The 17,956-nt window shown below is 36.0% G+C and overlaps 1 protein-coding gene across 10 annotated transcripts in view; it reads right to left on the reverse strand.

Annotated features, from left to right (window-relative positions):
• Positions 1–17,956, reverse strand: part of LOC117419806 (ankyrin repeat and sterile alpha motif domain-containing protein 1B-like) — a 260,532-nt gene that overhangs the window by 188,906 nt on the left and 53,670 nt on the right. For all 10 annotated transcript variants that reach the window (XM_058986231.1, XM_058986226.1, XM_058986225.1 and 7 more), the window contains exon 3: positions 16,673–16,829. In XM_058986231.1, coding sequence (XP_058842214.1) covers positions 16,673–16,829 — 157 coding nt within the window. The remainder of the gene's footprint in view (positions 1–16,672; positions 16,830–17,956) is intronic.

Genomic DNA, 17,956 nt, shown 5'->3' on the forward strand with positions numbered 1-17,956 from the left:
CTCGTTCCAGATCTTTGTTTATGAAGATGGAACTTTACTTCTGCCTCTGAAGTACTTGCTATTTAGCTTTTAATTCATGGAAAATATAAAGGTGTCGCAGGTGACGCTGAACTAGTTATTCCATATAGTAAAACATTAGACTCCATTGCATGGAGGATCTCAGTAAGCTACAGTAAATGGTTCATCAATTGAATCAGACGCAGTTGTATTGTGTCTGCCAACTGATGATGTGAGGCAGAACAGTAATTGGATACCAGAAAATATGAATAACAGTGAGTTTTGGCCTCCTTCAGTGTTCTGGATGGAAGGCGTACCTCGCAAAGTGACTCTGTGCGAACAAAAGGAAATATAAAGAAATAATATTTACAGCTAAACGTGTCCAAGTATCTTATAGGAATGAAGTCAGGCCATGGAAATCCACACCTGTGATGGAGAAACATTGGATCAAGGGACTTCGTGTGGAAACAACTAAGAGCGAAACCTGGTACAGAAGCTGAATCCTGCTGGGAACATATGGATATGCTGAATATGTACTAGGCGATTTTAAATATGGAATGTATTATAAAATGAAGTGTCAAAGATATTAGGAAGGATAAAGAAAGAGTATCCTTGTACCACTAGTAGGTGGCTCTCTTGCTCCATGAAATAGGTCAGTCCTCTCGTTTGGAATTACACATGTATTCAATTAAGTACTTAGTGGTCTGAGAATCCCTAAGAAAATATATATAATGAACGATTTACCACTAGTATATCTTATCTTCAGAAAGCATGACGCTTGATCAAAAGCACCATTCCGGCTAAAAGTGAACGTTAATCTACAAATTTATGTCCTAAAAACACAAGATAAGAAGAGACTCTTTATGACCAAAAGATTAACTAACAAGCCAGAGGTCTTGAGAAAAAAATCCTGTCTCGGCTGGATTTTGTATGAACAAAAAGAAGGGTCAAGCCTAGTTGAATGCAGTTATACTGGCCTATATTTGGATTTAAATCTTAAGAGGGATTCACCAAAGTAATATTATAGCAACTGATAAACAGAGGTAAATTAATTGAAAGATTATCTTATAATGAAACAGGTTCAGTGCTAATTGACACTGTTTATAGTTCATAACAGTTATTTCATAAGATTAATAATATGTTGTAAGTATTTGCTATAATGAGAAAACATATTATTTACAACTGACAAGTATTATTGCTTGTTCACGACTTTGCTGTAGTGATAAGAAGATTAAAACCTGGAGCAGTATTCGATTTACTTAAATGGGAAAATGGTACAAGTTTATTCTTCTTTCTATTGAACAATAAGACTTCTAGACATTATGATATCCATTGAATTATAGAAGTTAAAAGGTGTTGTGTTATGTTTTTGTGTTAAGTTTGTAATAATATACTATAATGTACCTTGTCATTAATCCACTATACTATTGTCTAATGATGGTAGATGGATTCCTTATAATGTGGTGATTTGAAACTGCTGCAGTGAAAACAGGGCCTCTCTTCTTATCTAGAAAGAGGGAATGTCCTTGGGTTCCACTTCAGCAGAGCTGCAAGCCTCATGTAGATGGAGTGTGAAGGTTTATGGAATTAGTGGTTTAGCACAGATAAGAATATATCTTGAAATAATATGCAAAAATCATGGCTTAACAGACCTTTATAGGTCATAAATCTAAAAAGTGTTTGCACAGACTCTGACCTTGGAAAAAAACAAGAGACTGTGGAAACAGTAACATATTCCCAGAGAGGTACAGGTCAGAGCCTGGTCAGTGCATCTCTTAATGGATAAATAATTGTAATGAAAACTATTACCACTTAAACTTAGTGAAACTAAATGACTTGAATATTGTATGAGACAAACTTTTGTCAAATACTCTGTTAGACAATGGTATATGGAATCAAAACTGACTCATTAACAAAATGATGAAACAATATGAAGTTAAAAGAAACACATACCTTTAATTTAGCATAATATAATCACTTAGAAGATGATGTCACATATTAAGAACATCTCTCATATATAACACATATAAAATTAGTGTTTTGCATGCAGTAGTGTTTATATTATATTATAAACCAAGATCCTGGGAACCTTGGTTCACTTAACTTTTCAGATAAAGGAGGGGCTCGGAGGAAAGCAAAGAAATGAGATCATAGGTTTGGAGTTAGACAAATATGAAGTATTGAATTTATTGAGTACATGACACCTATTAATTCTGAAAAGTTAGTCCGGATCTTTTGAAAACTATTTGTAAAATGGATAAGAACTGTCTCACCTGATTAATGATTGGATTTAATTGAGGCGTCCCATGTATTCCAATGAGACGAAAAACCTATTTAACTCCAGAGTAATTTCAATGGAGTACCACACTCATCCCAGACAGGGCAAGGTGGTCCATCTTCTGCAAACCAAAAACACAATTGAACTGATTTAACTCAGTTTAATTTGCCTGGTGAAGACAGTCATATCCTTTTACGATCTATATTAAAGGGTAAGCATTAATCAATTATTATTTTATCTCACATGTATTGCATGTATTGCTATAAGGGACTCACGCTATGTTTAGAAGATAGGAGAACATTTGTTGAATGTGCTGAAAAGAGGCTACTGGGTGTATTTAGTGTCGTGGTCGTGGCCAGGCCTGCCGGCTGCACGAATACATAAAGATGTATTAAAGTGTTAAAGTTAATATCTGTTAAGACACTGGACTGCCCAGAACGTCTGTCAGCTGGGGATATGAAGTAGCTACTCAATCCAATATTTAACTGTTAATAAACCGAAGGAGTACTGATCATACTCTGATTCTTAAAAACACTTTAGATACATGAGTCTGTCAATTTCTTGGGTACTATATTGGTCATCCGAATATACTGCGGGTCCAGAGCACGAACTATATCCCACTAGGAGTAATAATATCTCTGTCCTCCTAACGTCTCCCCTGAGATAAGAGTGTGTGCTGAGCAAATAAAAAGAGTACGTAAAAGAAATCTGAACACGCGGATTTCGTGGCAAAGGGACTGTGTGTGAGAGTGTTAAAAAAAAAAAAAAAAAAAAACCCTACAACCTCAATCAGAAACAGGCAGCAAGTTTTTAGGCTATAAGGGATTCTAAATCTCTCCTTAACCCCTACATGTTTCACCACCTTTCAAATGCTAAATATTGTAGTTGTAGTGTCCTACTTTACGTACAGCTTCAAATAATTGAAAATGTTTTGGTACAGTGTCAAAAACCTGGGAGAGCTGAAACAATGGTACAGGCCTAAAACAATACTGCAGCAGGAAAAGACCATACGATCAAGAGAGACCCCAGGGAGAAGACGACACATTGCAGGAGGCAGTAAATTAAAACAGGGAAACATGAAACCCAGGCACTGCTGAGACTGGCAAACTGCATGCTGTTTTCTGCAAACCCCCTGAGCAATGATCTTTCTTGAGACTGTTGCATTTAGTGATCCTTTTTTTAATTCTAACTAATCATTTTCTAATTCTAATCATTTTTAAAAGATTGCTTTTGTAACAAAGACCTATTAACTCCACTAAATGTAAAATAAAACAGAAGGGTTTTAGAAATTCCAAGGTACAACAACTCCAAAAGTATGTGAAAAGTGAAATCAAAACAGGAAAGACATGTCTTTATAAATGATTAATAAACACGTATAAAAGTTGTTTACCTTCAGAATATACAACATTTACAAATAAATATTTTTCAAATCCGAAACACACAGGCCAGTGTTTTTACCCCGCACTGGGGATTCAGTGGAATGCTGTACAGATAGCACTTGGTGTGGTTTCATTTGCAGCTCGCTCAATGCAACTACTAGGCTCATTCTATGAGCTCCTGCATCCTGAGACCCACCAACCTTACCAGTTTTTGTATTATTACTCAGCATTAACAAGCCACTGCAATTAACCCGATAAACCAAATAATCTACCAGTAAGACGACAAGTCATATAGTTTATATTAAAACCAAATGACTGTTTGTCATGCACTGCCCCCACATATGCAACTCTTATTATGTGAATATTGCATTCCCCTCCCCCTGTGTATAGTAGGTGTCTTTGGGCAATGGTTATCTCTGTAACATGAGACTACACTTAGGGGAAATATTTTACTGGCATTACAGCAGATTATGAATGTCTACCTTTACTACCCCTCCCCTCCCCTCGCCCCCCGGTTATGTTATAATCCAACATCATTTAGTTTGTTTTTATTACTAATACAAATGAATTCTGACAGGCCTGCCTTTTCTGCTATCAAGCCAGTCACAAAAGACTCACATTTTTTTAAAGAACTTTGCTGATTGATTCTAAAATTAGCTTTCTAGCCTGTACTGTACCACTTCTTCATTTCTATACATATTTTTGTTCATTGCCTATTATTCAGTACCTACTGCAGTATCTTTCTTTAAATGCGATTCATGTTTATTCTGGTGCAAATGACAATGCACCAATTGCAGCCAGCTAGGTGGTACACCTCCCACAACATTTCAATTGCAGCAAGCTAGGTGGTACATTTCAAGTATAAAGACTGCAAAAGCCTAATTTGCTAAACATTTTAAGTAAACATAAGTGAAGCAAACACACACACACTTATGCTAAATTAATACAGAACTTAAATGGGGGGATAGTTCCTGTTTAACTTGGTTCATCAACGACAGCTGAGAAAACGAGACTGGGACAAGTGTACTGTGTTTATTGGGCTAGGGCCAAAATGTTAATCACTGTTCATTTTTTAACACTAAAGACTCTCCACTTTACATATATAAACAATAAAAAAGAAGCCTGGAAACACATTTTAAGTAAACACTAGTAAAATGCTAAGCTACTGTAACATTCATTCAAGCATGGCAAAGAAAGCTAGGATTGGACACTTTTGGTTCTGCATGAGTGATTATTATCAGTAGGTAATGGCCAAATTATCTCTTTGGCTGACATTTTGAGGCCGAAAGCAGAGTTGCAGGAGTCACGTGCACACACCCCCAATTTTTTTTTGGACTTGGACAGCACAGACTAAAATGTTTCCATGAAATGTCTTTATGTTAATATGACAACAGAGGTTAACCCATTAAAAAGAAAAAAGTGAATTCCAACGCTGTGGATTAAAAGGTACCAGATTCAAATGCAACCCTGGCAGGGAAGTAATTACAGAATTGGGCTATTGTACTTCTGGGTCATTCCATGGCAATCTAAGGTTTGTTATCTTAGATAAATCATCAATATCAAACTACTTGCAAGCCCAAGACTGTTTGACCATCTTCTGTATATTAGGTACAGTATGTTAAGTATGTGAAAATGTAATCATTTTTGTTGCATGACCTGATATCAAAGACTTCTCAGTCTATCTATCATTTGCATGGAATGATTAGACCTATGGCTGCTGTGAAGCATGACATGGCATTCAAGCACAACCTTTACTACTGTGTCTGTACTACTATGTGAGGATTGTATTTTTTTTTTTCATCAAAATAAAAATCATCAGCAATTCAATTAACTCAATGGTTTGTGTTAAAAGACTTTTTCAGAGACCATAGTGCTTACATTGTTGTGACACAGAGCCTCAAGCATCTGGTACTAATGATTTTCATCTGAATCTCAATTGCAGATAAGTACTTGAATTTCAGTTGCATTGTCCATCAACAATGAAGTGTTACTGTAACTACTTCTCAATTGGCTTCAAATACTGCCAGGTTCAATTTCAGATCAAGATGTCAATACTGCAGATATTATGCTGGATTCAGGTTACCAAAGAAAGCGTTAAAACAAAAGCACTTACTCAACGTAGTATTTATTTATTTTTTTTGCATAATGAATAACTTCAAGGATAATCTACTTTTGACAATAATTTATGCATCATCATCATCATCATCATCATCATCATCATCATCATATTGCATTTGGGCCAAAACGCGTATGAGAGTCACAGCAACATTTAACAGATTTTTGTTAACCACTACTGAAACATGAAATTTATGGCGAAGCAGACTAGACCCAGCAGCCAAGAGTCTGAAATGTGAACATATTTAGCACCCCGCTTACAGTAAATTGACTTGAAATGTTTGAAACCATCACAGTCATATTTTAGTTGTGTGTACATGGGTGACTGGTATTCCTTGGAACACTGTTCAATGTTCTTTCGGAACATGATTCTGGTAATTGGTCTGTACAAATGGTTTTGTACATTTTTTTTTCTGTTTGGATGCCATGTGGGTTTTTTTTTTTTTTTTTTTTTTTACAAGCGCTGTCCGTTTCTAATTAGAGCCTCTGTCCTCCCGCCAAACAAACTCAAATCAAACTAAACAGTCTGTATTGATTCATCTACCAGCACACGTTGAATGTGCTGGCAGTCTTACACAAGTACATTTTTCAAAGCCTTCGTCACCGTGGCAGACTTCGGGAAAAACAGTTGAGCCACAAGGGAAAACGTTTAGCTTGTGGCGACGTGGCGAGCGGCTAGCGGGAACGTAGCATGACAAGCTGAGTTAAATAAATAAATCGTTCAGACGAAGAACAGTAGTGTATTCCAAACAGTTATGAGGTATTCAATCTTTTTTATTTCAAGGTCTTTAGAAAAAATCCAAAGTTCCACAATTTTACAATAATCCTTTTGTGTGACTTCAGTTTCCCATAGATAGATTTTCATATAGTATGTAAGTTTTAAAATATAAGATGTGGGACACAGTTCATGTTCTGTTTTACTTGCGATAAGTGTAAAAAACTTTTATGTTGTATATTCCTTAACTACGGAACAACAGTGACACACAGGTTTTCCACTTATTCTTGCAAGCACACGTGTGATCAAGTGTAAGTCTTTTAATTGTGCAACAACCATATATAACGGAACAACGACAACAAAAGCAAAACTCCACAATCACATGATCACAGTAAAGTTTATTAGAATATTTAAAATGTGAGATGATGCATGTTATTAGTATAGCTTTTTTAGTAATCAATAAGTAGCCTATATTATTTTAACTACAAATAATACAATACAACTCACATGCAGAAACTAGGCTTCGATTGAAAAAAAAAAACATCTACTGTCTACAATAGTCCCTACACAAAGGAGAACAGGATTTAAAAAGTGATTGAAATCGGGGCTTGACGCTGTTCACCACTGCTATGCACTCCTATGGGCTGAATACAATACACAGAGAAATGCTTTACTCCCTCATTGCAAAGCTAGAATAACAGGGGAATGAAATACAGGACATGAGGAATGAACCATATTATATTTTTCACACACATTTAAACAACATCATCTTTGGAAGCCAGAGGACAAAAAAAAGTAATTTATACGAGAGTTAATGTTTGATCATTAATGTAATACTAAAAGCTTTGAAATATATTATAAATGCATATATTATTAGCAGCGACTGATAATCACATAATCATTACAGGACTAAACGTTTTGCAAAGGCCACATGTGCCAGATGATGTACTGCTGCCTCTGGTGTTAGCCAGGACAGAGTATTAAAATGAGTGACAGAAGGAAGCTAAATTGAGGAAAATGTGAGCATAAGGATCAACTTCCCAATCTGCTTGTTCACATCCTGCTGGCTTAACCCTGAAAAGTACCAAACATTTCAACTCAAAGGCCTAGATTGAATAAACATTAGCCCCACACTGCACTAGAACGCAGTTATGTGCCAGACACACCAGATATACAGTACAGTAGAGTGCTCAATTTACACTTTAAATGATCACAATTTGGTATATTGTATTAAAAACAGTAAAATTGCATTCCAAGTGGTTCATCCAAGGTACTACCAAGTGCACAAGCAGGAGCTTGTAGTTTGAATCCTGATCGTGCCAAGCTGCCAATCCTGGCATGAGAGGGTCTACATGCACTCAATTGTTTTATTAAAAAAAATGGTATTATTGATTTTTTTTAGATGTTTTGACTTATTAACTATATATTTTTGAATGAGTCAAGCTCTCATAGATGGCCGATGAGGAATGTAGAATCTAAATAATAATAGTAATAACAGTAATTGGGAAACAGTTCATTACCATCAGTCAATCAGCTTCCAGCTCTAGCGGGCTTCTATCAGACGGTAGATGCCCGCTGGAACATCACAGCATCAACTGCCAATCTAACTTAAAATCAAATCCGCAGGCTTTTTCATTTTGACTTGACTCAATGAAAGCTCGGCATATGTTGGACAGCAAATACTAAACAAAGACACAATTGGTACAAATTTTATTTTATTACCCACCAAAACCAGCCAATCAATACTATGCATCAACGAAAGCAACCAGTCCTGTACCTGTCACTGCCGACTCAGCCAAATTGCAGCCTGTCAGCTTAACTGCAGCTCAGCATCTTTCAACAGCAGCATACTGAGACACACTCAGCTCAGTAATATTGCTCCACTCAGATATCTGGCACTGTTCAGATAATATATATAGAATGTTATTTAAAATGTATTGAAATAATATTTCTATACTCACATATTTTAATATAGAATCAGTTGTTTATTAGCCTATTTCATGTTATTTCTATTAAGTTAAGTATTTAGTGTAAGAGGTTTTTAATAACATAGGCTACTTTATTAATAGGTCACAGCTGCTGAGTTGGCTAATGTATTACCACACAGTGAAGCACAACTTGAGCTACAACAGTACAGACTGTGCTTTGAAACTGGCACAGAAAACGTTTAGTGATTCATACATCTGTAAAAGACTTGCCTGTGGGAGAACAACATCAGAGTCACTTGTGAAAGATGTGCTTGCCCCAAAAGCAGTAGCTGACATCATCCTGACCTTATCATCCACCAATGAGAATGAGAAGCCACTTTCCTTTTCCATATAAACGGATGCCTCAAACCAAGGGAACAGGAAAATGTTTCCTATTGAAGTCCAGTTCTTCACTCCTTAGGATGGTGTAGCAAATAAAATGATTGATTTTGTGGAAAATCCAGATGAATCTGCAGATGGCATTGTGAAATGCATCACCAGCTCACTGTAGAAGTTTGGATTATCTCTGAACTCAGTTTCAGCTTTTAGTGGCGACAACACACGTCAACTATGGTGTCCATCGCAAAACAAATGGAGCGACAGCCGAAACAGGTGTTCAGTAGAGCTTATCAAAAGTGAGCTCCTTGTGAGCCTCAGTTTTGATGTGGGGTGTGCAGACTTCCACTCCTTGATCATGGCGGACAAACCACTCCTTGCTGCTGCAAGAAGCAAACAAAAATACGCATGGAAAAGGAAATAAAGTTAATGGCTGCCTATAAATATTCAATATATGTTGGTACCATCCATGTTTGGACACAACAGCATTGTTATTAGCTCATCTAAGCAATTTGTAAATCAGTAATAATTTCTACTTTACTAACAATTTCTAAATTCACATATCTTAGTCATTTTGACAACCAATTCTGATTCTGTAAAGACTTACAAACTCAGGCTGAGAATTTGTATATGCAGAGAGTTTACGAAGATCAATATATCTATTTGTTTTATTTATCTTTAGCTTTATGCAGCGAATTCATTCTGTCATGTGACTTCCTGTCAGCAGAAACTTAATCGGGAACCAGGGCAGGTTTCATGTCCACTGCTTAATTTGAAATGTGCAATAGCTTTGTGGTATTTATTTTAAAGAGGAAATTTATTTTAAAGGGAACTTGTAATTCCACATAGTTCTAGGTTTTTCATTGATATTTGTTTGTATTGAATGTGTGTGAAATCCTGACATTTGTTTGAATTGCCAAGAATCTACAAAAGTGCCCTGGAACTAACGTTATATATAATAAATGTTTTTGGCCAATAGAAAACGTAACAAACCTATGATGTTTTCATTTGTCAAAATATCTTAAAATACATCAACTAATAATTATGTTTTAAGAGGTCTACTGTATCTGTGAGAGTAAAAAAATAAAAATGTGTGTGGGGGAGGGGGCACGAGTGTTGCGTGGCGTTGCATTAGGTTCTGTTTCTTATTTTTGAGGTCATTATAAATAAATAAATCAATTTAAAAAAGTGTGACCACTGATGCACTGGTCAGGAAGGGTAAACACTTATTTTTTCTAGTGTAGGCTACATTTTGGTATAAACATCAGTAGAACCTCCTAGAACCTATTGCCAAGTGGTTTGTCCAACTGTCCAATGAAATAATTGCATTTCATGTGTTGGTACCTAAAATGTGCAAGCACTGAATGGTGTTACTGTATAGATTTCCATATTCCTTTGTACCTACCACCCAGGGAAATAGATTTTTCCCAAACATAAGGTTCTTTTTTCTTATTACAGTACTACACTGGTACTAGAAAGGGAGTCTAATAATAAAAAAAGCAATACACCATCATTTTCTCTATCTTAAAAGCATTTTCCACTGCAGAGCAATCATATCTTCTTTTCAATCACTTGTCCAATGAAGTGCTAGGCTCCACAGAACAAACTATGATGGTTGCTGCAAGCACTGCGTACACATTTCAGCTAAACGCTTTCTGCCTCACAAGGCACAACACCTTCCACTGTTTCTCTTTTTTTTTCAAGTGTAATACAATAAATCTTCCATTATAATAATCCATATTGTTACGTTTTATCACACTGCTTTTGCCTTCTGACTACAATTGCACTGTATACATTAAACATATATTTAATACAGCAAAGGTCAGAAAATAGGAGGCACTTTTTTACACAGAGAATTGTGAGGGTCTGGAACCAACTCCCCAGTAATGTTGTTGAAGCTGACACCCTGGGATCCTTCAAGAAGCTGCTTGATGAGATTCTGGGATCAATAAGCTACTAACAAGCAAACGAGCAAGATGGGCTGAATGGCCTCCTCTCGTTTGTAAACTTTCTTATGTTCTTATGTTCTTATGAAATTAAGGTGCACAGCCAGCTTATTGAAAACAGGTCAATAGAGCCACATTTCATTTGAGAGGCATTATTAGGCATTATTTTGGATGTTTTATTGTTGTGACTAATTCCCTGTTACAGTAAATGCTGACAAAACCACATTCAAAAATGGACATTGTTGCAATTCAGTTAAACTGATGTTCTGCCTACTCTTTGTCTGTTATGATGTATTACAACTTCACCCTTATATTGCACCCATGCTTTCCCTTTATAAAGTGTATATATTATTTATGTGGGATTAGAACAATAAGAGACAGAAAAACAAACAAAACAGAAAGTAGTGACTCTATATTATTATTATTATTATTATTATTTATTTCTTAGTGTGTTTTTTTATCATAAGAACACAAGAAAGTTTACAAACGAGAGGAGGCCATTCAGCCCATCTTGCTCATTTGGTTGTTAGTAGCTTATTGATCCCAGAATCTCATCAAGCAGCTTCTTGAAGGATCCCAGGGTGTCAGCCTCAACAACATTACTGGGGAGTTGGTTCCAGACCCTCACAATTCTCTGCGTAAAAAAGTGCCTCCTATTTTCTGTTCTGAATGCCCCTTTATCTAATCTCCATTTGATTTGTGACCCCTGGTCCTTGTTTCTTTTTTCAGGTAAAAAAAGTCCCCTGGGTCGACATTGTCTATACCTTTTAGGATTTTTGAATGTTTGAATCAGATCACCGCGTAGTCTTCTTTGTTCAAGACTGAATAGATTCAATTATTTTAGCCTGTCTGCATACAACATGCCTTTTAAGCCCGGGATAATTCTGGTTGCTCTTCTTTGCACTCTTTCTAGAGCAGCAATAAACATCATGGTTTTATATTAAATGGTTCTCACATAATTCCAATAAATCTTACCCAATATGTATTGCCTTCATTTTGCAGGTGCCACATTTTCCTATAAGAAAAATGCACACTGGAATTTAAACTCATTACAACATTCATAAAGCAATATACCTAATGGGTGATCCAATAGAGACCAACTTTGAAGGCGGTACTAAACCACCAACAGTGGCTCCTACTCTGATTTAGTCCTACAGTATTGTGTTACTGGCCACACCTTATCCCAGTACCCTTTGCCTGCTGGTTTATACTGTAGCAAAAAAAAAAAAAAAAAATACTAGCTTGAAATCAAAAATAATATATCATAAAGTTAGATTAATTTAATCAGTCACAGTAATTATAAAAGGAAAAAAAAATTATAATATTCCTTTTAATTCCATCAAGCCCAATGAGACATTAAGCATCTCTCTGCTGTAACTCAAGATACAGGCCGTCACCCCTGACTGGGGCTAGCCTGGAGTCAAATCAAAAGGAACACCACAGCCAAGATCATTTCTCTCACAATATCCTTTAAAAAGTCCCAGTTATTCACTCCTTAATGTAATTATGCGGATGCTGTGCAGTACCGAAACAGAGCTATTAAAAGCTAGAGGAGTTTGGGGAAATTGCTCTCCTACAGATCATGTTCTTGTTATGGCTGCATTACAATTTCTATTGCACTCTGCTTGACTTTTCAAACACTTGCATTCAAATTAAAAAGGTTCAATGCAAGTTGTAGTACTGAACAACATTTAAGACACTGTAAATGAATTACTTTTAATCACAACTTACTGTTCCTTATCAAGTTTCTACAATACCTACTTCAACTGTTTTTCTTTTCTTTTTTTTCTTTTTTTTTTAATCAAAAAGCCTTGTATTTCATATTTCTATGCACATTCCTACATATGCTTTCTATTAACAGCAGAACTTCCTCATCTGTACAGTACTATGCTGGCTCTTGTATCTGGTTTAGATGGATACTCACAATATTTTTACACCAGTGTGTCAATGACAGTATTTCTACTAAGCAATGCAGTCCACACATTTCTAATAATGCACATTCCAATTAGAGGGTGTGTGTCCGACAGATGTGTTTTGTGGTTAGCAAGGTGGATGTTTTCCAGTTTTTATATAATTTTGCTGATGTTTTTAAAGTATTAATAGTAAGATATACTGTGCTTGAATTACTTTAATGCCAAGCATCATAATATGCTGTATGTTAACCTTTTTTTTAGAAAAGATTACTCATTAATTTTAGGACAAAATAAATGACAAAATCTGGCCTGAAAAGGATTGTATTCTTTTTTTCAATCCTTTTTTTAAATCTGTTTGTAAAATAAAAATGACATACAGTATGTGTATTTAAAAATAGCACAATGTTACTAGAATGCTTACTGATATAGTACAGCAGTGGTTTTTAACTTTTTGTTTTTGTACCTTCTGTCCAGAGGTTTCAGCAGGTATCCTGTTTCAATATTCGCTCTACTGAATGGTACCAGAATTGCAACAAAAGGCAGAATAATCCAAATTAACAACATTTTTTCCCCATTTATTTAATATAGAATTTATGTCACAACAGTTTGGGACTGACAAACTGTTGCTTTAGGACAGAATACCAAACAGATATTTTATATAGCGCCTTTCATAGTGGACCACCATCACAAAGCGCTTTACAGAGGTAGGCTGTGAACTGTGCATTATATGCAGAGTCACTTACAATAGGAAATTGATTTAACATCTCAGCCGCAGGATGGAGCACAAGGAGGTTAAGTGACTTGCTCAGGGTCCCACAGTGAGTCAGTCAGTGGCAGAGGTGGGATTTGAACCGGTGACCTTCTGGTTACAAGCCCTGGACTTTAACCACTGGACCACACTGCCTCCTGGATGTACTCTATCAAACACCGAAAACAAATTCAGCCAGACGCTATTACTGTTACTAAAATGCTGCTGCGCCTAATAAAGAAAACAAAAAGACATCAAAGTAAGAGTATTGTGATTATTATTTATGTTTACTAGAGGATTTACACTTATAAAAAAAAACTGAAGGATTGTGCTTCAGTGATTAGTATTCAATTATAAGACAAATTGAAAGGTTCATGAGTAGCACACAGTGCCCTTCATCGGTAGAATGGCCAGACGCCTGCATCACCCACCCTAATATCAGTGGAAATCCACTCAATGGAAATCACATGTGCAAACAAGTGGATGACAATTTTGAAACTATATTACACTAGCCTTTGAGCTGCTAAACAAAAATGTAATATGTATACACAGTAGTTTAGAGATAATATATAATACCATCAAAAAAATAAATTAAAGATATTTTCTTTTTTGCATTTCTTATGACCCTTAGAGGTACCCCCAGGGGTTGAAACCCCATGCAGTACAGCATACAGAGGACAAATGGGTGTTCTTAACATGTTTTCTTTTTTGTTCACTGTGTCAGTGTTGAAAATATCTATACTTTTATGACATGTCACCGATCACTGATTAACAATTCCTGAAAGAGGTCTTGAATTAATTGTATCTAAAATAACAAAAACATTTTTATTGACAGCATGCATTACTGTAGATAATTGCTTCTCACAGTCGAATGACTCTGGTTATAACCAGCTACAGGCAACTTGTTTAAATTTCTGTTCTGCAAATTAAATGTTAGGATTTTTATTATTATTGAATGTAGGAAATGACTAATTGAACACAAACTTGCAGTATTTTCCTTATTAGTACAACAGTGCCTAGATAACTGTCAAGTAAACACAGATGGTCCCCTATGATGACAGCTCGTTTTTAAGGGACAATTCACTCTGGGAACCTTGTGGCTGCCAAAAGACTGTGGTTGTCTGCGCATGATGTCATCAGCTTTCAGAGCTATAAATCTAAATCTGAAACACTATTAGGTAAGAATCAGTCAAGGAATCGGGCTATGTTACTAAATGACCTGACACTGACATATCACAAAGCAATCTTGCACATAATAAACAAAAATACCTTGCATCTAAATTGAGACATGTGATAAAAAATATAGTAAGAAAAAAATTAATGAACGAGGGGAAAAAATAATAATACATTTATATCTAATAATTATTTATTTCAGATTTCATTAACCCATACTGATGGGCTCCCCACCTACCGGCCACAATATTACGACAATGTATGCTTTCAACAGTAGTATGTACATGAATGCCACCTGCTGTACATTTAACATATTACAGCCAATGTGTACAATTAGTAACTAAAATGCCCAATCTGGATCTACTAAACCAACAAACTAGAGGATACTGCTGCCTGCACATATACTACTACAAGTGGTGTAAGAAGCACGATAATATTTTCTTTTTTGGATGTTCGGAGCATGTAAAATAAAATAAAATGTATACTGAAACTACAGAGTACTAATATTTCTTCACTAGGAGAACTCGGGTAATGTTTCTAAACTCCAGCACCATATACTGCAAAACTGCAATGTTACCACTTAGACAAGAAAGCAGAATTATTTTGTTTTTATGCACCAACCAGGACATACAAAAGATACTGTTATTTGGCAGAATTTGCATTAAATATAAAATTGAAAATGTTATAAGCGTGTGTCCCTTGGGCAAAAAAAGGACATACCTGTGCTTAAAGAGTAAGTAGTGGGGTTCTGGAAAATATAGCGTTACACGTCCCCACGTGTTGTTACAACTGTTTAAATAATGTATCTGTAATTTTTCTGACAACTTTTTACACTTATAACTTTAAAGTCTGTTTCAAAGCTCTTTTCAAAATGTCCGCTCTAGTGCACGGATAGTGTAGCCCTAAGCACAGATATAGCTGCAACTGTCTCAATCCTTCCAGTACTGGCACTCGGATCACTGTCCCTGGAGACCAGCTCCAGAGAATGACAAAACCCTTTGTCCACACATGAAACTACACAGTGTGTGTGGGATCTGGATTTCAGCTGGGTTAAGGAGGTTCACTTATAATGGTGGGCTAATTTTAAAAATTCAATACATTTTTAGGCAAGATTGTTTAAATTCTTTAATCATTTTGAAAGCACCACATCATGTTTCAGCCTGGTCACAAAAGAAATGTAATATATTCACAAACCCAGGGAGAGGATACATTTTTCAGCCCCTCAGTGAGAAGCACTTAGGAAAAAATGCAAACATGTCATAGCCTTAAACAACAAAGGGGTTCCCATACTACACTGCATTTCTAATTGGTCCAGCATGCTACTCTCATACTGCACTTACACAAAGTATTTGACTGATTCAGCCTTACATGACACTGCTTTAGCTTTCTCAGTGTGTGCTTATTTGGCACTTCCATTCCAAAATGCACAGTAAAGAACCACCCATTTCCCATAATCATGTTTGAAATGAACCTCAACCATTTTTTAAGGAGTCAGTGGCTCAGAAAAGTAAGGCTGTGTTCACACCAAGTTCATTAGGGGATTGGTTTCAGAACAAAGTATAGTTTGGTTCATTTGGGTATAGTGTGAACAAGTTCACTTGAATATTGCAATGTGCACACAAATGAAAAATACGGAAACTAACCAAAAAACAAACTCCATTTTACACCCAAACAAGCTCAGTACATTTGCCTCCAGGTAGTTAGTGTGAACAGCAAGCACACTGATTAATTGTTTTATGTAACAAACCCAATGTGTGGGGTTGTTTTATGTAACATATTTTTTTTTGTAACAAACCCAATGTGAACATTACCTTTAAGATTGTAGTTGCACAAGCTTTTTCATATTATTCTGTACATGTACCTGGGAACACAGCTACACTAAACTTACAGTACTGCACATACGACACAGGCCAATGAGTTTTTCTCCAACTAATAAAAGTCAAATGCTTCCGTGGAGACGTTTAATATTTCCAGAAAACTCCGCTGCTTACTTTTTAAGCAATGCAAAGTGTCTCGAGGCCTGCATGAACTTTCAAAAATTGATAAACACAGTATGTGTCTTTCGTTCTAAGAAAAGTACTATTTCATATATTTGACTCCTCTACCTGCTCATTGACTCTGCAGTACGATGGTCCATGGTGGATAAGGATCTTCACAATATCAACATCTCCTTTCCATGCAGCCAGGTGAAGAGGGAAGCAGCCTTTGTTGTCCGCTACATTGGTTGAGGCTTCATACTGGAGCAATTTAAGTACAACATCCCTAGAAAATACAAATTTCAAATTATCATTAACCATTCAAGCACGCAAACTTTTTTCACAACCAATCAATTTATAGAAACAATTGTACAGTTTAATACTTCACAGCTGTCATGATTTCATTTTTAATAAAAATAAATAAATAATGAATTAAATCCTGTCCTGAATTGTAAACGATAGAAAGCCGAGTTTAATTGCTTTTGGAGATTGTTATCTGCTGTAGTGTATGAAAATGGACAGCTACTAACAAGAAACTCACAACTATGCAGAACAAAAAATATTGCCTCCAATAATTAATTAATTTCCTCTAAAATGCAGCTGAAGTCAAATTGATTTCCACTACTACAATCAAATAGTAATGCATTTGACTGCTGTGCATAGCAGATCTGCAAGTGACAGCATTTTCTGAAGGATTTATAGTGTTTTTTTCTTTTCTGATTTAATTTATTTATATGAAATTTAAATGTGTCGAGGAAACTTTTTCTGCTTAAAACGGAAATAAATGTTATTTTGGTTTCTCTGAGTATTTCCAGCTCTAACAATGTGTTTGTTACAGATTTGGGAGGAGATAATGCAAGGGATAAAAGTCAGTAACCTCCATGTCAGTGACATTCATCCCCTGCCACTGCACTACATACAAAATTAGAGATAGATCAGCAACATGTAAAAAGTAAATCACCATGGCCCTAGATCCACTGTATGCATTTAACACTGTGTGTTTTACATACAGTAGACAGGTGGGCAGATGCCTCCTATGGCTGCCTATTATGTTACTCCAAATAACCCTTGCTGAAGGCTGTTCTTTTCAAGTTTAAGCATTCATCAATGTATATTGTATGTGTGACATACAATAAGGTAGACAAACAGACAGGCACTATATACTGTCCATACACACCTGCTGATGCGTCAAATTATATGTACACCCAGATATGCATCCACAGCAGGGGGTTAAGAAATAGTGCAAGAGGAAGACATATACAGTACCTGATTTTTCCCCCACTGGGAGAAAGGGGGGTGAGGGTGGGGATAATGACAAATTCTCAGACAGCCACATTATTGTATTATTCTGTATCTCAGCACCCACACCATGTTTTACTGTTTTCAAAACATGCTGCATTTCCAGTTAGAGTC

The sequence above is a fragment of the Acipenser ruthenus genome, chromosome 14, assembly GCF_902713425.1.
Source record: "Acipenser ruthenus chromosome 14, fAciRut3.2 maternal haplotype, whole genome shotgun sequence".
Classification (NCBI taxonomy): Eukaryota; Metazoa; Chordata; class Actinopteri; order Acipenseriformes; family Acipenseridae; genus Acipenser; species Acipenser ruthenus.